This window comes from Vipera ursinii (assembly GCF_947247035.1).
Source record: "Vipera ursinii genome assembly, chromosome: 2".
In the NCBI taxonomy this organism is placed as follows: Eukaryota; Metazoa; Chordata; class Lepidosauria; order Squamata; family Viperidae; genus Vipera; species Vipera ursinii.
Window position 1 is genome coordinate 61,578,733 of NC_139513.1, and position 25,035 is coordinate 61,603,767.

General features: G+C 35.9%; 1 protein-coding gene across 1 annotated transcript in view; it reads left to right on the forward strand.

The window, feature by feature from the left end:
• Positions 1 to 25,035, forward strand: part of NUP210 (nucleoporin 210) — a 92,245-nt gene that overhangs the window by 36,455 nt on the left and 30,755 nt on the right. Inside the window, exons 10-20 of the mRNA XM_083351701.1 lie at positions 448 to 588; positions 1,030 to 1,167; positions 11,491 to 11,646; positions 13,469 to 13,667; positions 14,084 to 14,229; positions 15,530 to 15,751; positions 18,659 to 18,832; positions 19,649 to 19,841; positions 20,121 to 20,227; positions 23,225 to 23,329; positions 23,412 to 23,513. Coding sequence (XP_083207827.1) covers positions 448 to 588; positions 1,030 to 1,167; positions 11,491 to 11,646; positions 13,469 to 13,667; positions 14,084 to 14,229; positions 15,530 to 15,751; positions 18,659 to 18,832; positions 19,649 to 19,841; positions 20,121 to 20,227; positions 23,225 to 23,329; positions 23,412 to 23,513 — 1,683 coding nt within the window. The remainder of the gene's footprint in view (positions 1 to 447; positions 589 to 1,029; positions 1,168 to 11,490; positions 11,647 to 13,468; positions 13,668 to 14,083; positions 14,230 to 15,529; positions 15,752 to 18,658; positions 18,833 to 19,648; positions 19,842 to 20,120; positions 20,228 to 23,224; positions 23,330 to 23,411; positions 23,514 to 25,035) is intronic.

Genomic DNA, 25,035 nt, shown 5'->3' on the forward strand with positions numbered 1-25,035 from the left:
TATATTTTTTCAAGCTTTTCATTGTCTTGAGAAACCTTAAAGAATGGATGATTGAAGGAGGGAAAATATTGTCTGATCTCCCAAAGGGGGAGTTGATAGTGAACTAACGTCAATATTTGGTAAATCATAGAGCAAATCATAAAAACATTAACTGCATGGACATTAAAAAGCAACATGGTAATCATTACAAGGGTGGATTTGATAATAACAGAACTTGCACAACTACCTCTTCTTCCATTCTGATATCCTTATGCAAGTGGAACATACATAATGCAACTTATTTTGAAATACAATGACAATAGAAAGATTGATTCCAACTGACTGATTTTTTTTTAAAAAACCCGAACATATATTTTTCTTGTGGCATCAGATTATATTAATGGTATTTTTATTAAGATATGTTTTTATTCAAAATGTATTTGATAACCATTTCTTTTTTAATTTCAGAACATCAGAATTGATATGTACTTCTCAAAAGAATATTTTGAAGTTGTGCAGTCCTCTCTCAATGGTTCATATCACTATGTAAAAGCAATAAAAGAAGGACATACCATTCTTAATGCAAAACTAACATCTATTGTAGATCAGGTATGATGCTTGAAAAAAGTATTTGTATACTTGCCATTAAATTAGTTCCATGGTGGATGGCATTCTCCCCATTCCAAACAGGAAAATCTACTTCCAACTTTTTTTGAAGGTGAAATCTTGATCAATTTCATTTACACATTTGGAACCAATCTGGTAGTCCTGAGCTTATGACCAGTCGCTTAGTGACTGTTCAGAGTTACAAGAGACCCTCTGAAAGGTACTTATGACCCTACAGAGAAGAGCAATCTCTAGGAATCAAGTTCTTGTGAACCCTCTTATAAATGGAGGTTAATGTTGGTGGGTTGGGGTAGGACAGGGAGGGAAGGGTAAAGTATGTGAAGGAGTCCTACGCTTCTCTGTCTATTGCATCTTACCCAATAAAAATAGGTTTTAAAGAACACTGAAGTTAAATATTTACTTAATGCATATTTACTCTTTTAGGATGGAGGTGTTCACACATTTTCTGTTCCTGCACAAAATCAACAAGAAGTGGATATCTATTCTCCTATTGTTCTACAACCAAGCATTTTAACCTTTCCGTGGCAAGCAAAAGCAGGAGCCTATCAGTACAGAATCCTGGTAGGTATTGAAGCCATCTAAATACAGCAAGCTTAGCGATTGGATCCATTACTGTTCAAGTATATGCAGGGCTTTTTTTCTAAAAAAAAAAAAAGGTGCCGGAACTCTCATCTTGGGCACAGGAGGTGGGGGGTGGGGGGGCAGCGCTGCTGCGGTCATGGGCGTGAGGGGTGTTGGCGGCAGGCTGGCCCCCGGGGCCGGAGCTAGTGCAGCCAGAGCTGTGGGAGCAGCGTGGCCCGCTATATACAGCGGGGCTGTGCAGGGCGGGCGGCGGAAGGGTGGCAGGCCAGGCAATGCAGGGCGGCCACTTAGGCATGCAGGGCAAGGCGACGGTGGCGCAGGTCCAGCACTGGGTAGGTCACCAGCCTGGCTGACACGGGTGAGCACAAGGAAGGAGTGTACATGGACTCCGCAGAAAACCACCTCCCACTCCTTGTCTTCACTTACCTAGCTGAGATGGTGGAGTTGGGCAGCAGAGAGAGATGCAAACTTTCTGCCAACTCACCTTCGCTGCAGACAAATTGCCGGTGCAATGTTTGCCGGCCAGGTCTTTTGGCACGCTCAGCAGCAATTCCTATCAGCTTTTGAGTAGCATAGCTTGTGGGAGGGAGGGAGTAGCATAGCTTATGCAAAAGCTTTTTTTGTGTGTGCAAAAAAAAGGTACCAGAACTCCATTCAGAGCGTTCAGTGAGAAAAAAGCCCTGCTTTTATGTTTTAATCTTATGATTTTTAAAAAAAATTCTATTGTAAGTTGCCCCAAACCTCGCCATGTGGATTGCATACAAATATTATATAATTGGTAAATAAAGGTAGAACATATGTTAAATACACATCAAATGATAATATGCTTCCCTACAATTCTTGCTCAGTGACAGACCAAGGAGTTAACTCGGAAAGGCAAGAGGAAAATCTAGAAGAGGTCTGTGCAACTAGTAGAAGGGAAAGGCTCACACTGATACATTAAAAATCTTTGTGGTCTGCAAGGGAATGCTGGTGGGCTAATCAATGATTTGGTGACTAGAGGAGCATCTACAGTGTTGGAGCTCGTGGTAATGGTAAGCCATGGAGACACTAGGCAACATGACTTTTAGGGCAGTGGTGGTGGTTTTATTACTTTTTTTTTAAAAAAAAGTCTGTGCTCTGTCCAAGGGTACTTGGTAGGCTGCATGTACAGGCCTGGTCTAGAATTTATTTTGGAGCATTCAACTATCTAAAGCAGGCATGTCAAACTCATTTTGTTTGAGGCAACTTCTTATAAAAGAATTGCCATTAATTTGTTTTAATATAATAATTTAAATCAATTTTTCACTTGATTTCAAATTAAATGAATTATATTGGTTGACAAGAGTTGACAAGACTGAACATCGACATCTTAGGAATCAGCAAACTAAAATGGACAGGAATGGGTGAATTTAATTCAGATGACCATCAGGTATACTACTGTGGGCAAGAATCCCTCAGAAGAAATGGAGTAGCCTTCATAGTCAATAAAAGTGTAGGAAAAGCAATACTGGGATACAATCCTCAAAATGACAGAATGATCTCAGTTCAGATCCAAGGCAAACCATTCAATATCACAGTAGTCCAAGTCTATGCCTCAACCACCAGTGCTGAAAAGGATGAAATTGACCAGTTCTATGAAGCCCTACAGCACCTTATAGAACTAACACCAAAAAATGATGTCCTTATCATCATGGGGGATTGGAATGCTAAAGTAGGAAGCCAAAAGATAACCGGAATAACAGGCAAGTTTGGACTTGGAGTACAAAATGAAGCAGGGCACAGGCTGATAGAATTTTGTCAAGAGAATATGATGGTCATAGCAAACACTCTTTTCCAACAACCCAAGAGACGGCTCTACACATGGACATCACCAGACGGTCAACACAGAAATCAGATTGACTATATGCTCTGCAGCCAAAGATGGAGAAGCTCTATACAGTCAGTAAAAACAAGACCAGGAGCTGACTGTGGCTCAGACCATGAGCTTCTCATTGCAAAGTTTAGGCTTAAACTGAAGAAAGTAGGGAAAAGCACTAGGCCAGTCAGGTACGAATTAAATCATATCCCTGTTGAATATACAGTAGAGGTGGCAAATAGATTTAAGGAATTAGATCTGATAGACAGAGTGCCTGAAGAACTATGGACAGAGGTTCTCAACATTGTACAACAGGTAGCAACCAAAACCATCCCAAAGAAAAAGAAATGCAAGACAGCAAAATGGCTGTCTGAGAAAGCTTTGCAAATAGCTGAGGAAAGGAGGGAAGCGAAAGGGAGAAAAAGAAAGATACTCCCAATTGAATGCAGAATTCCAAAGAATAGCTAGAAGAGATAAGAATGCCTTCTTAAATGAACAGTGCAAAGAAATAGAAGAAAACAATAGAATAGGGAGGACCAGAGATCTTTTCAAGAAAATTGGAGAGATGAAGGGAACGTTTAATGCAAAAATGGGCATGATAAAGGACCAAAATGGCAGGGACCTAACAGAGGCAGAAGAGATTAAGAAGAGGTGGCAAAATTACACAGAAGAACTATACAAGAATGAGCTTAACATCCCTGATAATCACAATGAGGTGGTCACTGACCTCGAGCCAGACATCCTAGAATGTGAAGTGAAGTGAGCCTTAGAAAAGTTGAGCAACAACAAAGCTAGTGGAGGTGACAGTATTCCAGCTGAGCTATTCAAAATCTTAAAAGACGATGCAGTAAAAGTGCTACACTTAATTTGCCAGCAAATTTGGAAAACTCAACAGTGGCCACAGGATTGGAAAAGATCAGTTTACATTCCAATTCCAAAGAAAGGCAGTGCCAAAGAATGTTCAAACTATCACACCATTGCACTCATTTCTCACGCTAGTAAAGTTATGCTTAAAATCCCACAAGGTAGACTCCAGCAGTATGTGAATCGAGAACTACCAGAAGTACAGGCAGGATTTTGAAGAGGCAGAGGAACTAGAGATCAAATTGCCAACATACGCTGGATCATGGAGAAAGCTAGAGAGTTCCAGAAAAGCATCTACTTCTGCTTCATTGACTATGCTAAAGCCTTCGATTGTGTGGATCATAACAAACTGTGGCAAGTTCTTAAAGAGATGGGCGTACCAGAAAATCTTATTTGTCTCTTGAGAAACCTATATGTGGGCCAGGAAGCAACAGTGAGAACTGGACATGAAACCACTGATTGGTTGAAAATTGGGAAAGGAGTCCGGCAAGGCTGTATATTGTCACCCTGCCTATTTAACTTATATGCAGAGCACATCATGAGAAAGGCAGGGCTAGATGAATCAAAAGTTGGAATTAAGATTGCTGGAAGAAATATCAACAACCTAAGATATGCAGATGATATCACTCTAATGGCAGAAAGTGAAGAAGAACTAAAGAGCCTCTTGTTGCGGGTGAAGAAGGAGAGTGCAAAAGTTGGGTTGAAACTTAACATTAAGAAAACCAAGATCATGGCATCCGGCCCTCTCAATTCCTGGCAAATAGATGGGGAAGAAATGGAGGTAGTGACAGATTTTATTTTCCTGGGCTCCAAGATCACCACAGATGGGGACTGTAGCCACGAAATTAAGACGCTTGCTCCTCGGGAGGAAAGCCATGGCAAATCTAGACAGCACACTAAAAAGCAGAGACATATCACCCTGTCAACAAAAGTGCGTATAGTCAAGGCTATGGTCTTCCCAGTTGCAATGTATGGCAGTGAAAGCTGGACCATAAAAAAGGCTGAGCACCAAAGAATTGAGGCCTTTGAACTATGGTGCTGGAGAAGACTCCTGCGAGTCCCTTGGACTGCAAGGCGATCAAACCGGTCAGTCCTAGAGGAGATCAACCCTGACTGCTCTTTAGAAGGCCAGATCCTGAAGCTAAAATTCAAATACTTTGGCCACCTAATGAGAAGGAAGGACTCACTGGAGAAGAGCCTAATGCTGGGAAAGATTGAGGGCAATAGAAGAAGGGGACGACAGAGAATGAGGTGGCTGGATGGAGTCACTGAAGCAGTAGGCGTGAGCTTAAATGGCCTCCAGAAGATGGTAGAGGACAGGAAGGCCTGGAGGAACGTTGTCCATAGGGTCGTGATGGGTCGGACACGACTTCGCAGCTAACAACAACATTGGTTGACAATGAGATTTTTTTTTTAGTACAATTGCCAAATGCAATAAACTGGTTTTAGGTATATGTTACTGGAAGGAAAAAGCAATCCCTGCTGTGTTACTGATCCCAGAGAAGCATTTGCATGTATGCAGGTGCCATAGTTATGGATGAGAAATATTGGTTGCAAAGTTGGAATTTCTGGATGTAATACAGATATTTTGGACTTATTTTTGTTTCTTTGCATGTTTGATATTTTTAAAAAGGCATATGCTACTGACTACACTTATGCACATATGTAACATCTTTTGCTAGAATACATGATCACTGCTTGTCCAGAATGTGAAAAGTGAAAGATTGTGACTAAACAAAATTTTAATGTACCACCATAATACCACCAGAAATTATTTTAACCTTTTTAATAAATGTTGTTATTGATGTTAAGTTCACCATTGAAAACATCATATATTGTTATGTATATACTAGGTTAATTATTTAAAGACTGAAGTGCAACATAACTAGATTCTAAATAACCTATTTTTCAAAACACACAACAGTCCAAACAGTAAAAGTAAACTCCAAATTAAGAATATTTCATTCTTAAGAATTGTTTAATTTAAAGTGGTTTAGTTGTAATAAATGGTTAGATTCAAAATAGTTTTCAATAGTATAAAATAGTACAAAAGATACTTTTTTCTAGCATCAACTAAATTAGACATATTACATTGAGAAAAATGTTTTTCATTTCTTTCCTGTTACCTTTATGAAATCATCATTGCAGAGATGTTAACGTAGGAAATAGATTATTTTGTTAACTAATTTTACCTTCCAAAAGACAGAAGCAGATGAAAAATCTGAGGTTCTTTCCTGTTGGCTTTTTTGAATTAGCTGCTTTAGATTCTAAAAGTTTAGTTCCTAAAGAAGTAACCCTGTAAATAATTTTAATGTCCTTCTGTAGTGCAGGGGTAGGCAACCTTGGCTCTTTTATGACTCAAGGACTTCAACTCCCAGAATTCCTGAGCCAGTATGGCTCAGCTTGGAAACCTCTCCCTTTCCTCTCAGCATGGCTGGCTCAGGATTTCTGGGAGTTGAAGTCCATGAGTCATAAAAAAGAGCCAAGATTGTCTAGCCCTGCAATAGGCTTAGGAAAGCCAATAGCTGCTTCTTCTTTTTTTTTCAAAAAAAAAAGGTGCCGGAACACCGTTCTGAGCGTTCTATGAGAAAAAAAGCCCTGAGTATATGTTATTAACTTTGGTGGCTGTAATCATGTTTCTACTGGAAAATGCGGTTTTGTTATTACTTGTTTGTAGTTTCCCACCTGTGTCCTTAAAAGCTTCATTTTACAATTTAGAAATCTTTTTAAACTTGAGTATGGTTGTAAATGAGAAATTTTGATAGAAAGAAATTTCAAATATAAAAATGATAAAAAATGAAAACAAATGACAATAAAAAAACAAGCACTTGCTTAAGTACTTGTTAGTTCTCTGAATCTTCAACTGTATTCACTCCCAACGGAAGAAGAATCACCATAGAACCTGGCAGTTCTATTTTTTTTCCCCTGCTATTGGTATAATATTGTGCTTTATTTATATATTTTTCTTCTGTACTTTTCATGTTTCTTCAGTTTCAAGAATAAGTTTATTTCATACAAGTGCTTTTTTTCAAGAACGTTCTGTTATACAAGGATTTTTTAAAACTTTTTTTATAACTTTCAATTAAAGTTGTAAAAGTCTTTGAATTTTTTTCTAAAGATTCATCCTTTGATTATGACTGAAGTTCTTTTCTTCAAAATCTATGTGAAACATGTTTTTTAAAAAGTACTAAGCTAGTTGATACAATAGCTGGTGATTCTTTTCTAGTTAGTCTATCTAATTAAAGATGTAAAAAATAATCTTGAATAAGATTATGCAGTTCTGGATAATTTATAGCTGAGAATAAGCCCAGTAATTAATGCCTCATTTATTTCTGAGTAAATTCCACAAGATTGCATTGCATTGCATTCTTGAAAGCCTCAGTGAAGATCAGTTGAATATTTGTACTTCAGAGTACATATAAAGTTTATTAATAGGAATATAGCTATTTTCACATCAACAAGTTTTTCTAATTGACCATGGCTTGTAGTCGTTATTAGTTGTGGCTACTATAAAAAAGATGATTTTTATATTGGTAATAATTAGGAAAAAAATAAACATATACCTGGAATCTTTTTCTTTTAAATTCCATTTATATCCCGCCCTTCTCCAAAGACTCAGGGCGGCTTACAAGCTTAGCAGTAGCCTTCATTCTATGTATATGCCTGCTTATTAGGGCTTTCACACACACCCCAAGCGGCATTATTACAAAGTCAGCTTAATTGCCCCCAACAGTCTGGGTCCTCATTTTACCTACCTCGGAAGGATGGAAGGCTGAGTCAACCTTGAGCCTGGTGGGATGCTGGTTTGTGTGATGTTGGTTGATTTCACCTTAAAAATATACATAGTAATATAGAAATGGACACAGGAAAGATAGGAAGAATGAATAGGACAATTCCCTTAGGAGGAAGAACTAAGATATGCTTTTCTGCAATTTGGATAGAAGGTTATTTATGGTTTATGATTTTCAGACAGCTTATGCTGTTTCAGATCTTTATTTTTTTGTTTGTTTGTTTGATAATATGACATCAAGTCAGGGTCAACCTTTAGTGATCACATGGATGTTCTCCATAATAATCTGTACCTAAGTTAGCCATCTAGGTCCTCCAGCAGTGAATCCATTGTAAATGAGCCAACCATTTTGTTACTGGTAATTCTCTTTTCTTTCTTCCAATCTTCTCCAACATTACAGCCATCTTCCACATAATGTGTCCTTTGTACCTTAAGTGAGTAATCTGGGTTGATTAAGAGAGTACAGAAGATGACCTTAACGGAAATAAGAGAGTTCATTTCATTTTTCACTGTAGAACTTCACAGTGCTCATACTTCTTACTTCCATATTCCCACCTTAATTCTTCCGTTGCAGCTTCAGATTTTCTTTTCTTGTATGGCAACATCGGCTAGATACTCCATAGGTTTTAATCCAGCCCAGCATAAACAGTATTAATATTCCAAAATATCCTCAGATTCTTCTCAGTAGCATGTTGAGTGCCATCTGACCTGAGAAGACTATCATCCAGTGTAATATTATCAGACATGTAATATTTTCCAACCATGTGGTTTTCTTGATAAAAAGACAGCAGTGGTTTATCAGTCTCTTTTTCCACACAGTATGAATTGATGCCTCGGCCACTCTCACTAAAGTGATCAACTGCCTCTGGCATTTTCCTCTATCACGGCTTCCTAATATAGGTACCAGCTTGGTTTAGCTATTTTCAAATCTGAGTGAAATATGATGAAAATATATACTTTGCACATAACTCACAGCATTCTTCAATCATCCCTCCCAGGAACAACCCTCCACCATCATGAGGTAGCACAGTAGGGTATTGTTTACTGTACGCCTATTGTTGTAATATAAATAGATAAACACACATACACTGCAGCAATCTAGAACAACAGGGGAAAAAACAGATTGCCTATACAATATGTTCCAACAGTGGATATCAGTACAACATTATTAAAAAATGCCAACTGCTCAAACCACTAAAACACAACCAACTCAAGCTATAAAAAAGAGAACAAGCCATACATCAGAAACAGCTCAGAAACAACTAACCAACCTGCTACAACCACTGTTGTATCACCAGAGTTCACAAACCAATTAAAGCCCTCCAAAACATTCTGAGTAAGCTCAAAGAGCCAGCAGCCCCAAGAGAAAAAATTCAGAAGTCATCTACAACTTAGATGTAAGCCATTTAGGAGCCACTATGGAGGAAAGGCAGGCGGAAGACTAACAGCATATCCATGAATACCAACAAGCAATTAGAAGACATGATGAAAACACTTTAATCTCATAACACTTGGACAGACCTAATCATACTGGAAACCATGATAAACTCATCCATTCATCTGGGAAACTGTGAATGTCCTAATTAAATCCAAAAATGCTAGGAAGTTTCTGGAAGCTTGACAAATCTGCCATCAATAGTCACATAGAGATATACTATATTTACATACTATTGAAAAGATGCATTAAAAAAACCTAAGGAGGTAACAAAAATACCAGAACACTTCTCTTCAATAGCCAACATCCAAATAAACAGGGATTGATTTTAGACACTCAAGCAGAACTAGAGCAAATTCCACACTCATTAGCACTGATAATGTTACCTGGTCAGTTAATGAAATGTCTGCAAGCAAACAACCAAGCTCAAAGACCACAAAGAATTCCACAGTAAATCTTTATTATTAGCCTTGTGACTTACTATACTGCGACTGGCAAGGTAGGTAGGTAGATAGACAGACAGACAGACTGACTGACCCTTTATTGTCCTATTTTTATTGTTGGGCACACTGGCACACATTGAAAATGAAATTCTGTTGCCTGCTCTCAAAAGTGTACATATACATAACACATAGAGATGCTTAGAATTAGACAAATCTCTAAGTAATGTCTATTAAGCATCTTAGTATCTATGGTATGTATGAGAAACCTTGCTTATGGAAACAGTGCTTGAGTCGGTGGACCACAATTTATTCTAAAACAACTTTAAAGATAATATTTTATTTCTGTTTCAGCTACAAAGGCTAGAAACAGGGTCAGTCATTATGATGAAGAAATTACCTGTAGAAAGATATGATTAGTGCCATTTTCTTGAAAACAATAAAATTTTGGGTCATCATTATTGTTTTAGATGTAGCATGTTATATTAGTTAGGAAAAGAAAGGGCCAAGTTTATTTTTAAAAAAGAAATTCCACTTGAGTTTTTACTGTGCTTTGTTTTATGTAACTTAATGTTGCTAAGAATAATTCCATGACAAATGAGCCTTCATGTGCAGCCCTTCCACACACATAGGCTTCTGCATAGGTGAAGCATTAGAAGGGAGTCATAGGAAATAAGTTTGAGGGAAAGTCATGCTAGCATAAGATATAGAGATATTTTATTATTAGCCATTATTATGATTGCTGCTATATTCATATTGGCAATGTGATACCTAGGCTGATTCTGCTAGTAACTAGATGCTTTTCAGATTAGATTTTTTTTATGCAACTACAGAATTGAAACAGATGGTAAAGATCTCTGATAGCTACAGCAGAAAGAGCTATCCTGCTGCTTAATTTGCAAGCAAATGCATCTTTCCGTATTCATAGGCTATAACGTGGAAGAAATTGCATTTTCTTTTTTAGCCTACAAAAAATGAAAAGAAGTAAATTTTCTAACACTTTTCTTTTATTGATAGCCTTTGAAAACTATGATACAGGACCTTTGGAAATACAGAGGATACTATCACGCAGAACTATTCAAGTCTCTGTGGGAATCATAATAAATGCAGTTACTCTTTATTGTTATCAGTGACTGACTTCTGATTAATTTTAGTAGCCATGTACTGTATATATGTAGCTAGTCTTCCCTTAGGGATAAAATAAAGATAGTATGTCAGGAAGAAATCAATGTTCTTTTTCTCTGTGCTGCCTCCCTCTTTGGAATTTATACTTCCAAATAATTTCTGTCATTAGGAAATGCTTTCAGCAGTAGACACGTTAGTTGCAGTGATGCAACATAATTCAGTTGGCTGCCTCCAGCTTTCAGTATAAGGAAATTAATCAGCTTCTAAAAATTTTGACAATCCTATTACCTGAATCGTTTACGTTTTGGCCCAGGGAAGCAATATGTTGACTACAGATATTGTTAATTACTGAAATCTCTCAGATTATCCAATATATTTGGAGACATTAGGTACTGAGATGTTTTAGAGATGTATCAACAAATACAACCTCTGATAAAAACAAAAATAGAATTATACTGCAGTGATATGTGTTGTTCTGACTCATGCTCAGAAAGGAATTAACATTTGTGTAGCAATAGCAATAGTATTTAGACTAGTATATCGCTTCATAGTATTTTACAGCATTCTCGAGGGGGTTTACAGAGTCAGTATATTGCCCCCAACTATCTGGGTCCTCACTCTACCAACCTTGGAAGGATGGAAGGCTTGAGCCTATTAGGATTGAACTCCTGTTAGCAGGCAGTTAGCCTGAAATACTGCATTCTAACTCCAAAGTATTCTCTTTAATTTGAGTTCAATAACTAACAGAAGTATAGTTTTAAAATGATTAATAAAGCTAATGTTTTAATTTGGTTTTTTTTCATGAACCTAGGCTTATGGTGGGAGTGGAAATTTTACTTGGACCTCATCTCAGCAAAATGTTGCTTCAATTACAATTAAGGGAACAATGACAACTGGGAATGAAATTGGTGTCAGTGTCATTCGCGCCAGAGATATTCAGAATCCTCTACACCATGGAGAAATGAAGGTAATTTTGTAAGAAGGCATCTTCTGAGCTCCAGAGAAGACTTATGGTACTTCCTGTAGTACCAAGAAGTAGGGAACTTCCTAACTGATGAATCTTCTTTGACAGTTTAATTTCCTAGATGTACTATTTATTTAGAGTAAACAGCATCAGTCTAATCTTAGTATTTTAAAACTACATGTAAATACAAGTATTTCACAACAGACTTCATACAAAATGTCATACTGTTGAGAACAAGGATAGAATTAAAAGAAAAACTGAGTGTAGGATGTGAAATACCACAGCCAAGAATTAAAATCCAACCCCAAGTATGTAAATGGAGTTACCTGAAATCTTATTTGGACAACTCATAAAATTATTTACACAATTCTCAAATAATGTACCTTACAAACCTCTGCCTCAGATTCAGAAGTTGCATGTGTATGTAGTAACTGATCAATAAAGCCATGCTTTCTGCACATGCCCCCGACAACTGCACATGACCCTTATGAGTACTGAAATATTATATTCAATCTCCCCCTTCTAAATTTCAAATAAATGAGTGGTGCTTCCAAAACTTTCAGCAAATGAGACTTCTTTCCAGAAGATTCATAAACGATGTGTTTAACTAAAAGTCTACTTTCAGATTCATGATTCAGAGCACATAGCAATAGGAGTGCACTTTACCCCACTTGAATTTGTAAGGAACAAATATTAAATTAAACTAACACCTTCAGTTTAAGATTTTAAATTGCATTTTCTGCTTGAACAAAGCATCTGCCCGCTGACCTTGATTATCAGATTATGCAAGTAGTGTATAAGTTCCACAAGGATTACAATTTTAACACCATACCATATGGCCTACAATTTAACCTGAAGCAGTAAGCAGATGGCTTTGAAAATTAGACATGCCAAATGAAAATCTTTGATCCTGTAGTTGTTATGAAATGTTACCATCCATCTGTGATGTTTTCTTTATCAATAATAAAGAAATCAATGCAAACCAAGTGTCAATTTACCCCTGTATTTGAGATAACAGTTTCACACAGGTGCCACAGAAAATACACTATTGGTTGCACTTTACAATCTATTGTAAGTTGCCACTCATAAGCAGTCTTGCTGTATAATTATTTTACAAGCCAGGCATTTCTGAAGTGTTTGGTTTGAAGGCAGGAAAAATAATGTAGATGGGCACCATATAGACAGAGTAGAATAGAGCTGGAAGGAACCTTGAGGTCTTCTAGTCCAGCCCCCTGCTCAAGCAGGAGAACCTATACCATCTCAGACAAGTGACTGTCTAGCCTCTTCTTAAAAATCTCCAGTAATGGAGTGCCCATGATTTCTAAAGGCAAGTTGTTCCACTGGTTAATTGTCCTCACTGTCAGGAAGTTTCTCCTTAATTCCAGGTTGCTCTCTTTGGTCAGTTTCCAACCATTGTTTCTTGTCCTGCTCTCTGTTGCTTTGGTCAATAGTCTGATGCTCTCTTCTTTGTGGCAGCCCCTGAAACACTGGAATAGTACTATCATGTCTCCCATGTTTCTTCTTTTCTTTAGACTAACCAAACTCAAGTCCTGAAGCCATTCTTCATATGTTTTAGTCTCCAGGCCTTTGATCATCTTAGTTGCTCTTCTCTGAACTTTTAGACATCAGACACAATATGATGTATGATTGACAGTGTGAAATACACTGCTTCCAAATCAGTAAATCAATCTATGAGCATGTGCCATTAATGTTTAAGCAATTAAAATGAAATTAGATTGGATTTTTGTTTGTTTGTTTCTAAATTCCAGTTCAAGGTTTTCATCTCTGCCTGGATCTTGCATGTTACTTTATTTTTGTTTCCAAGGTCTATGTGATAGAACCCAGTGATATGAAGTTCACACCTTGTCCAGTTGAAGCATATGTGGGCGAGACACTGGATCTGCCTCTGAAGATTATTGGTGTAATGAACAAGGAAACCAATGAGGTGGTCACTCTGAGTGATTGTTCCCAATTTGATTTAGCTGTCAACATTGAAAACCACAGTGTGTTCAGTCCATTTCAAGGTAACTTAAAATAAATTTTAATTTTTAAATAAATGGACAAATTCACTTCCTGATATATTAATCCTTTTTTATTAATAGTGCTTGCATTTAAATGTTTAATATTGGAGTTTATACATTATATGCATTTATCTCATAATTAAGCATGAATCTGTGGGGTGGATAAAATTTGTCTAAGATGCAAAACAAAAATGATAAAAGGGCCACGTTTGAAGACTCCTGACGTAACCAGACTAACTGAACTTAGTATCCTTTTTGACAGAGGTTCAACTTTATTCTCTGTAATTGGTGTTTTTGCATTTTATTCGTTTTATTAATACATTGACTTGTAATCGTATGTTTATTAGCGTGGGCAAGTTTTAAAACTAAACATTTAAAAGTTATTTATTGTTATGCTCAGTTGTGTTTTTTTTTAACAGGGAGACTTAAGCCAACTCCTGAATACTGCAGTGGGATCAGAATTAAAGCTGAAACCCAAGGGTATTCCTCACTTGTTGTTAGTTATACCCATGACCATATTCACCTCAGTGCCAGTATTACCATAGCAGCCTATCTGCCAATAAAAGTAAGCCTTAGTTTAATAAAGCTTTCTTTCTAATTCTAATAAATTCTTTCTTCAATATATTTGATTATACAGAATGAATTGATTTAAGTTAAGTGAACTAAACAAATGTAATGACTAATCTTTCACTTGGAATAAAATGAACTTGAAACATCAGATTTGTTGATGTTTCCATTTGGAATTACCCTTAGTATGTGCTTTTAAAGACTGTGTAAGGGTTATTTATTTATTATATTTATTATTCCTTAATATTTCTGAATTGCCTCTCTTCTAGGTAATTTAGAAGTCTGCACAGCAAATCAAACAACCCCCTCCATAACCAAATAAGCAATAACATTAACAAATCCTAATATATAGAAATATTTATTAAAAATTACACCACAACTTTTAGGCATGTGCCTTTTTCATAAATATTGGAGTAGCATTTAAATTTTTTCTTGTACGATTAGATGGGAAGTCTTCTATAGCTAGATTTTATTTGTTTGTTTGTACACTGTCATATGCTGCTATTTATATACAGTACGTGGAATACTGTTTGCAGGAAAGACTAGAAAAAGTCCTTTATTGAAAGTAGCTGAAAAAATTTTTTCTTTGTATAAAAAGGAGGCATTAGCAGTGGGCTAATGCCTCCTTAAGTAACACCAGCTGCCTGCAATTAGTGCAGGTTCGCATCCCACCAGGCTCAAAGTTGACTCAGCCTTCCATCCTTCCAAGGTAGGTAAAATGAGGACCCAGATTGTTGGGGGCAATTAAGCTGACTTTGTAATAATGCCGCTTGGGGGGTGTATGAAAGCCCTAATAAGCAGGCATATACATAGAATGAAGGCTACTGCTAAGCTTGTAAGCCGCCCTGAGTCTTCGGAGAAGGGCGGGATATAAATGGAATTAAAATAAAATAAATAAATAAATAAACTATCATTAATTTGAATGCAGATTATTCAAAGTAAATTAACAAAAAGGTAATATTATCATATGTAGAAAGGTTGAACAAGATACAAAACATGTTGGAATTTCCCCTCATGTGATTCTTTTCTGCAGGCAGGTTACCAAATCTATTAGTTATTTTGAAAAAAAAAATATTTGCATGAATTACAAGTATTGTACAGTAGAATCCTAAATAAAACAATTGTGCATGCATCAAAAGTATCTGAGCTTTAGTGTTTGACATCAGTGCAGTTTGTTATAGATACTGCAGTGGTCTAATATGAAAAAACTGTATAGGTTAGTTAACAAGATTAATAATTTCTGACAAAATTGCCGATAATATTATCATGATCTGAATCATTATTATTTTCTCCCCTAGATTATTGATCCTATTTCTGCTGCTTTGGTAACTTTGGGTTCTTCTAAAGATATCCTCTTTGAAGGTGGACCCAGACCATGGATTCAAGAGCCAACCACATTCTTCAGAAATACCAATACAGAACATCCAGAGAATGTTGGTTTACATTTACTAGGACCACCTACATCTAGGAATTCTTTCCAGCATTGGGCTAGAGCAACTTGTAAAGCCTTAGGGGACCATGTGAGTGAGACAAATTTTGATTCTAAAGTTTGCTAGATTTTTAGGTGACAAGAATTGAGGTGGTTTATTTTAACAGTCGGTATAAGAAATAAAGCTTCTTGCTTCTTGCTTGCATATGGTGATCATATCTATTATGACATTAGAATGCATGAATCATTTGCTGATCCTTATGCAAACTGATGCTATTTAACTCATAAGAAGTAATTTTTTTAACATTTTAAAATGCTTTTATATCATGAAAAGTGCTAATGCTTTAACCCAGTGTGTGTTTATTGACTGAATATAATTGCTTACTATATTACACGTTATTTCTCAGACTCATAAGACTAAAAAGAAGCATTAAAAAATCTGAAAAACATCTTTCAGATTATTAGATGTTTAAACAAATATAAAAATAATAACAATGATTACGGTTTCACAAAGGACCAAAAAATCATCCCTGTACATTGATCATTGATTTTTTTTAAAAAAAATGCAGATATGACTTTAAATTTTAATGTTTCAGATAAAATAGCACACTTTTGCAAATCAATATGAGTGAATGCAATCAAAAAGACATGATCAATCACTGATTGATTGATTGATTGATTATGTGTTATCAACATTTAGTGGCATTGCATAACTACACTTCCAGGGGAATCTGTCCCCAACCTGGCCCTCCCTAATTGTGCACCCAACATCACCATCTTTGAATCCTTCCATCTTGCTGCTGATTGTACCTTTCTTTTTTTTCCCTTTACTTTTACCAGCGTTATGATTTCTCATAAGAGCTGGATCTTTGTATGTTTAAAATATGAGAGTCTGGTCATTTGACCCTCTAGTAAAAAGTGTCAGTTGATTTGTTCTGTGATTGATTTGTTTGCTTTCTTCACTATCCAAGACTAAAGTTCAAAAGCATTAATATATTTTCTATTCTATCTATCAAAGTTTTGCTATCAGCATAGTGCAGGCTCTTAATGTTTGTTCTTTCCATTTTAAAACCAAGCTTATCTTCTTAAATTCATAGACTCTTAATATACATATCTGGTGTACAGGTTGAATAAACAAGGAAAGAACGTACAGTCTTATCTGACTCCATTACTAACCGTGAGCTTAGTCTGTTTCACCATATTCTGTCCTGAATTGTATTCTGTGTATACGTGTGCAATCAATGAGAAATTCTTGGATCTAGTTTTCCCTATCACATTCTCTTACCTGACACAGTTTATACCATCACAGATCTTTCTGTAATTACTGAAGCATAAATTAACTTTTTTGATTGGGTTTTTTTTCCAATTATCCAGTGCATATCAGCATCACCGTTTTTAAAAACCAGGCTGAACATCTGGCATCTCTCTTTCCATGTAGGATTGAATGCCTTTTTAGATGACCCTAAATATTATTTTGCTAGCATGTGACATCAAGGATCTTGTACAATAGGTTCCACACATTCTTAAATTTCCTTTTGGGGTACTACTATATGGACTGAACTCTTCTAAGATCAGTTAAGAGTAACTAATACTAGATGGTTAGATGAGCACTCTGGTCACTAACAATATGAAGAATTAATGTAACGTCTACAGAAATATGGCAAGCAGCCTAAGATACTCTAAAGGTTCAAATCAAGCTATGACAGCAGATCTCAAGTTCAGTCGGACACTGTGTCGTTCTCCAGATCTTGCCAACATAGCTTTTTATATATACAGTATATAAAAGTTTTATTAATTTTTAAAAATCACAGTCTTTAGTGCTTACTAAACAACTTGTTGCCTGGGTTCAATTGTTTAACATTAACTTCTTCAATATAAACCTGTTCATTACTACACAATCCAGTATTTTTTCCCTGATCCTCCTTTCTTCTCCATATTTTTTCCATTTTCTCCTCATTACACAGTTACACTTTTGGTGCGGTTAATGTATACAGAGTAAAGTATAAGCAACTTCATCATATTTTACTAATATCATACAAATAACAATAATATCAATTCATAAATCAATATCCTGTTTTTCGTGCTCTTGTTAAGGTTTGACTTCCCATTGGTATTTGAAATATCTTTCTCCCTCCATTTCCTGTGCTGCTAGAGTTGCATTATACAATAACCCAAGATTGCAGATTCTGATCATTATCAATGATAAACTAACCTTACTGTAAGAGTAATGCAATTCTTTAACCGGACATTCACTGTTTCTTACTGATCTGTAACTATCACTTCCACCTTCTAAAAATGAAATCTAATAGAATAAGCTGATGATTATATGAGCATACAGTCTTTAACTTTAATAGAATCTGGAAACATAACATCAATAAGATTTTTTTTGTGAAAAATTAATCTCTCTTATTATGAACAATTCAGCATGCCAGTATGGTTCATTCAATAAATTGCAATGTTAGAAGTCAAGGAATAGGCATGAATACAACAGTTAAAAGAAAATAGTTTCATAACAATCTCATTCGGCTGCATTAAACTTCTTTTTAAGTATTGTTAATGCACCATATGGAAAATTCTACCTTGAGTATTCATATAATCTAAATTTACTTGCAATAAGCAGTAAATCTGAGAATATTATTTCTGCCCATAAAGACATTCTATCATTAAAATACGATAGTTGGCGTCTCTTGAAGCAATCACTTATATGTGCACATGCCACTTATCTTCTTAAAGATCAGCCATCTGTTTCAAAATCCTAAAAACTTTATTTTATTTTGCAGTGTTGAAGTGGGTAAAATAGCAATAAAGTTGCCCTCAGATAATGGACTAGAAATGCTTTTGAAAATAAATGCCAGAATGATACATCTTTATATGTCAACATTTCTGAAACAAAAACTCAACCTTAATGATCTGTCTTAAACAGTATTGCATAAAAAAGAAGTGTTCTGCTTTGTACAAACTTTTTTTTTATTATTTATTCTCACCAATGTTTATGCAGATAATTTCACTAACAATTGGCAACAAGCCCACTGCAACCAACCCTTTTCCAGCTGTTGAGTCAGCTGATGTGACGTTGATTTGTGCCATTCCCTCTCGGTTTTCCTTGGCAGTTGTATCTGCAGATCCTGAGCTGGATGTTTCCTGTCCCTTTCTTCATCAGGACAAACAAGGGGTAGGTATGAATTGGGGGAAGAGAATGTAGCAATTACAAATATTTCTTTTGGTGCTTACCATCCTCCCTGATCTGCCTAATTTATTTAATGTGCTTTTACTGAGATAGGACAGACAGAGAGGAAGCAGATCCATTGCTAATTCCTACCCTTTAACATTTTTATAAGAACTGCTACAGAAGAGCTCAACATATATTTTGGAAATAAAATGATAATGGTTTTGTCCAATGCTTTGGTTGGAAGGCTCCCAATTTCCCTGGAGAAAAATAAGCTATTGTGGTAGAAAATATCCAGGTAGATTGAGAAAAGCAACTTTATGAACATGATGATCTGGCCACACACCACCATAATAGTTTTGAACGAGGTTGGGGTTAGCTTTTGTGATGCTTTCAAAATCCTCTTCACAAGACCTGCGATAACAAATATTTCGACACATATAGTTGTATTCAGTTGTTCCAGCCATATCTGTGGATCTGATTCTCCTTGCCCTCTGCACCTTCACATCTTAAATCTACTCTGGAACTCTATGGAGCAAAGGGGAAGTATCTTGCAGGAGAGAAACTGTAATATGTAGTATAGTCCCAGCCATTCTCCTGCAAGTTAGGTGCCTTTTAGATATCTTAGTAGCACCAGAAAGCTGCCTTTCTACAGCTGCATTCCAAAATCCTGCTGAAATATTTAAAGATCTACTAACAGATTGTTCAATATAGTAGAATATGACCAGTTTTTGATCTTGTGCATCATTTTTGTGCGCTCAGATGCATGTGTATTTTTAAACACATTTTTCATATTTATAAACAAAATAATTTATCTTCTAGGTTCCTATTTCAATTTTCCGCAACCCAGTATTGGAGCTAGAAGTTTATAATCATCAGGGCCATAAATTTGACAATTTCAGTTCTCTTACTATAACCTGGGAATCAACAGACCATTTACTAGCTAGCATTGAGCCCAAAATGCCTATGGAACTTTCTATGAAAGATCATGGAAACAGCCAGAAGAAAATGCAAGGTACCTACCGTGCCCTCACTTTTTTTTCCAAATATTCATTCAGTTTCCTTGTGATACTATTCCATCACTACCAGTCCTTGGTTCCTGGAATGAAAATTTGTTCATAGATCCAAGAAACTTTGAAAGAAGTGTCATATTTTTCTAAGAATATTAAAAAAATGGGAGAGTGGGGTGTGAGGCTGTGTAATTTTGAAGGCTACTTTATTGCTATGGTCCTATGTTCCGATGGTTTATTCAGCAGTACATACTGCTTTCCAATTTTCTCTATCCTTTTTTTAGGTCTGCAAACTGTTTTAGTTCATCATAAACCAGGAGCAACAATAATATCAGCTACTGCAGTTGGCTATCAGCATGTTCATTTGATTACCAATGAAGTAAAGAAACCGGTAATACTTTTTCCTTCAGATTACTGCCCCAATAAGATATATTTTCTATATCCATTTCCTAACACAATATTAGTATACTGTATTTTAAAGTATAATTCTAAAATATTATAATCCAGACCCTTAGAAGTAAAACAAAATACTAAAATGGTTTTTCTAGCTTTGAAATCCATCCTTCTCTTCCTCTTCATTATTCTTTTTGGTAGGTCCTAAATTGTTCTTCGCATATTTTACTGTGAATGCAGGTTTAACCTGAAGAAGGTTCAATTGTCAAAAAACTGACTGTTTGTAGTTTTAGAGTTAACCATAAGCAGTATAGTCCTCGACGTATGACCACAATGGAGCCCAAAATTTCTATTGCTAAGTGAGACAGTTGTTAAGTGAATCATTGCAGTTGTTAATTTAATAACACAGTCCTTAAGTGAATCTGGCTTCCCCATTGACCTTGCTTGTCAGAAAATTGCAAAAGGTCATCACATTATTTATTATTTATTTATTATTTGGATTTATATACCGCCCCTCTCCCAAAGGACTCGGGACAGTGTACAGGGCAATTAAAACACTATATACAACACATAATATACAAAAATTAAAATAAATTAAACCAAATAGCCCTAAACAATAAAACACGTTCTAAAATGTAAAATTTAAAATTTAAAATCTAAAATCCCAGTCCCTCAGTCCAGGACGGCAAGTTCAAATAGCCAAGTCTTCAGGTCACGGCAGAAAGAGCAAAGGTCGGGAGCCATCCGGAGCTCAACAGGGAGCTGATTCCAAAGGGCAGGCGCACCCACAGAGAATGCTCTCCCCCTGGGGGCCACCAGTCGACATTCCCTGACCGACGGCACCCTGAGGAGGCCCTCTCTGTGGGAGCGCACAGGACGATGGGAAGTTAATGCCGACAAAAGGTACTCCTGTAAATATACATGACCCCAGGGTACTGGAACCGTCATAAATATGAGTCAGTTGCCAAGTGTCTGAATTTTGTTCATGTGACCATGGGGATCCTGAAATGGTTAGAAGTGTGAAAAATGGTCTTAAGTCTCTTTTTCAATGCTGTTGTAACTTCAAACAGTCACTAAATCAACTTTTGTAAGTCAAGGACTACCTGTGCAGCTATTGATAAAGAAAATATTGTTGTTTTTAATTAGTGAAAAGAATAAATTGTTCAGTCTGAGTTTTTACATATAACACATTAATTATAATCCTCAAAACTTCTAAATACATTCTGTAAAGTGATTTCGTGAACTTTGCAATTATCTCTTCCTCTTCTTGGGCCTTTTTGTTAAGCAGTGTTGGCATGTATTGAGCTATGCTATGTAAATTAACAAAATAATAACTTTAAAGAAAAGAGGAGGAAATTTAAGAACAAACAAAAAAAAGCCACCAAGGCAAACAAATAGACATAATAATGAATGGAGGCAAATATAAACATTCTGGTGAGAGAGAAGTTCTCTGAGGAAGGGCTCAAGCATGAGTCCAAAAGCTCAGAAGAATAAACCTCTGGTCCTGGGGACTGACCCAGATTGGACCCTGCAGACTTAATAATGTTTACATACTTTATATTTAGTGCATTTAAGTTTCAATTTTAATACAAGGAATAAGAGGCATTATAGAACTAAGGTAAGGTGTAACATTTGTTACTATTATGCCTCTAAGCCAGGGGTGTCAAACTGCTGGCCTGCGGGCCGGACGCATCATCCGGAAGCTGCTCCCACCCCATTGTCGGCAATGGCAAAACCGTCCCAATACGTTGCATGACGTCACGTGACATCGCAAGTTTGACATGTCTGCTCTTATAAGTAGTCAGGTGACTAGTTCATGTTGCTCAGTACTGTTGATGGTGAAAATGATTTTTCCAGGTTATATTTGAAACACTTTGCAAACAAAGCTTCTCTTTCGCTGTTCACATAGTTTCCCCATTATTTGTATTTTTGTGTGGTGGAGCTCTTATATGTTTATACAAAAAATGCAAATAATACACATTTAGGTATTTCAAAGGTCAAAATTTATATTTAATCTAAGATAATTCAGCTAGAAGCAGATAATTGTTAGTTCACTTTAGTAGGAAATGATTACTGTAGTACTTAGAGAAATTTATTTTTTAAAAAAATAATAATTTATAAATTGATGTGCTACCTGTCTCCCCTGTTTCTGAAGTATATTTGGCTAGTCCACCAAGACTTGCATTTTTCAATAAAAATATATAAACAGAAATTTTAAATAATTATTTATTTAATTAATATATATATAAATGTATTTATGTATTTAATTACCAAACCAATTTATGCAGCTAGTATGCTTTTTTATTTATTTATTCAGTGTCATTTATTCATATATAAGAGAAGATAGGAGAATTTCATTCTTATGTAATGCCATCCATGTATTTGTAAAGTTTTGATATTATCATGAAATTAAGGAAATGGAGAAAACAAGAAATTTGGTTAAGAAATTAGAATTAATATCAGAAATGTGTGAAGCCAATGTTTCATGGAGCTCAATTAGCTTACACAATTAGATAAAATGCAAGCTGTGTTCACTATTGAAATATAAGCTGTAGGTTGGGATTGCTCTGGAGAGCATATCAAAATACACTGGCATTCATAAATATAAATATATAAAGGCATGTTTTGTGAAAATAGAGGTATCAGAATGATTAACTTATTACTAGAACCACATGTTCTAGAATCTACATTTTCCAGAGTGGTTTCTCTTATTATTAATTTAATTTCTTAGAGTTTCCTTCAGGATTCAGACTGATGGTCACAGTACTTGCTCCTATTTTTCCACAGCAAAAATATGTAAGATAGATTGGGCTACTTACTGGTACTAAGTTACTCAGTGGGTTTCATAGTTGGGGTGGACACGAATGAGTCTCCCCAGTCCTAGTCAAATGCTTACTCCACTGGTACCACTCTAGCTTACTTTTCTAAATCATTCTTCCTTATTGTTATCATCTTCAATATCTATTTTGCTTTGTTTTTTGCTTCTTCTTTACAGTATGAAGCTCTTTTACCTGTAAATGCAGGTATTGAACTAATACTTGTGGAAGATGTTAAAATGAGTCCTAAAGAAGTGACTATTTATAATCATCAGGCAGTTAAGGTAGGTCTGTGTGTTTGTATCTGTATGTGTGTAACAACTGATATCTCAGTGTGACTATTCTAAAATGTGCTTTTGTTCACAGGCTGAACTCATTATTAATGGGGGCTCTGGATATTTTTTTATTAACACCAGCATCGTTGACATTGTTAAAATAGTATATGAAGAAGGTAAAGACATTGCTCTGGTAAGTATTTATTATGCAAAATTTTTTTATAAAAAACCATTGAAATTCTGGTTTTTGTAAAGTGTATTAGAAGAACTTTAAATCAAATAATCTTAGAAATAAAAAAACTTACAGAAGTCATGGAATAAGAGTCCACCATCTCTTAATTATGTCAGTTAGGATAGTAAGAAGACACATAAATCTGTTCTGCTTTCTTTAAAGAAAGCTCTGTGAGAAACATTCTTAAAGGACCCATGGTAGCACAATGATTAGAATGCAGTATTGCAAGCCAGCAGTTCGATCCTGACCAACTCAAGGCTGATTCAGCCTTCCATCTTTCCAAGGATGGTAAAATGAGGAGCCAGATTGTTGGGGGCAATAGGCTGACTCTTTAAACTGCTTAGAGAGGGCTGTAAAGCACTGTGGAGTAATATATAAGTCTAAGTGCTATTGCTATTGCTAAAGTAACAGTTTAGTTCTAGTTGGTACCAGGCTAGAAAACAGGAAATTGTGAATTCTAGTCCTGCCTAAGGCATGAAGCCAGTTATGTGACTTTTGACCAGTCACACACTCTCAGCCCTAGGAAGAAGGCAATGACAAATCACCTCCCAAAATGTTGCCAGGAAAACTATATGGTCTATGCCAGCAATTGCCAGACTTGAAAGCATACACACACACAAAATATCTACTGGGGGTGAATAGGGACAGTCTCTTAATGTTCTGATGGGCCTTCAACTATATTCTGTATAATTTTACTTTGATCAAGTTAGACTTATATTCAGCAAAGTAAAATTCTGTCTTGAGTATGACTATTTTCATATTGAGTAAACAGCAATTAATTAACTAACAATTCACCATTCAGTCTGACATTCTTCAAATTAATTTCTGTTCTTTCATGTTTTTACCTCCTTATTTATATAACTTGCTTTATATGTGGATAAGTGTGAGAGTTTTTACTTTGAAGACAGAGATCAGCCTTGCCCACTGCTCTCTGCTGATGTGAGCAGCTCTAGGAGATAATATATTTTGCAGCACGAAATAGAAATACTGTAAAGCTAAATCTATTGATAAATCACATTGCTTTGTACGGCTTTTGAAGTTCCCTGAGTTTAGGTAATGAAATTAGACTAAACCCTTTACAAAGTGTCAGACTTTCATAGGATATCTACCTTAGATGGTTTCAGAAAATGTGTGAGCTCAAAGAGAGTGACAGCCAAAGCTATAAGAAATGGATTGAAGACATTACAGAAAATTGTAATACCTTGCGATATATGACAAAAAGCCATTGTGATTAAAAGTTTTCACTGAAAAGTGAAATTGTTCTTCAGGAAGATAAGCTGCCATCAGTTTATGTGGTGTCATTAAGAATAAACTACTCAGCAGTACAGATGCTTTCTTTCTTTTTTCCCTTAAATTCAGTCTGAATACTCTCTTTTAAGGACTCATTTATAAGATCCTTTCTCGCCAAGATTTGTGTTTTGTTTTTCTGTTTCAAAAAAGGAATACAAGACTGGAGGCTAATAGTTGCATTAGATGCACCTGA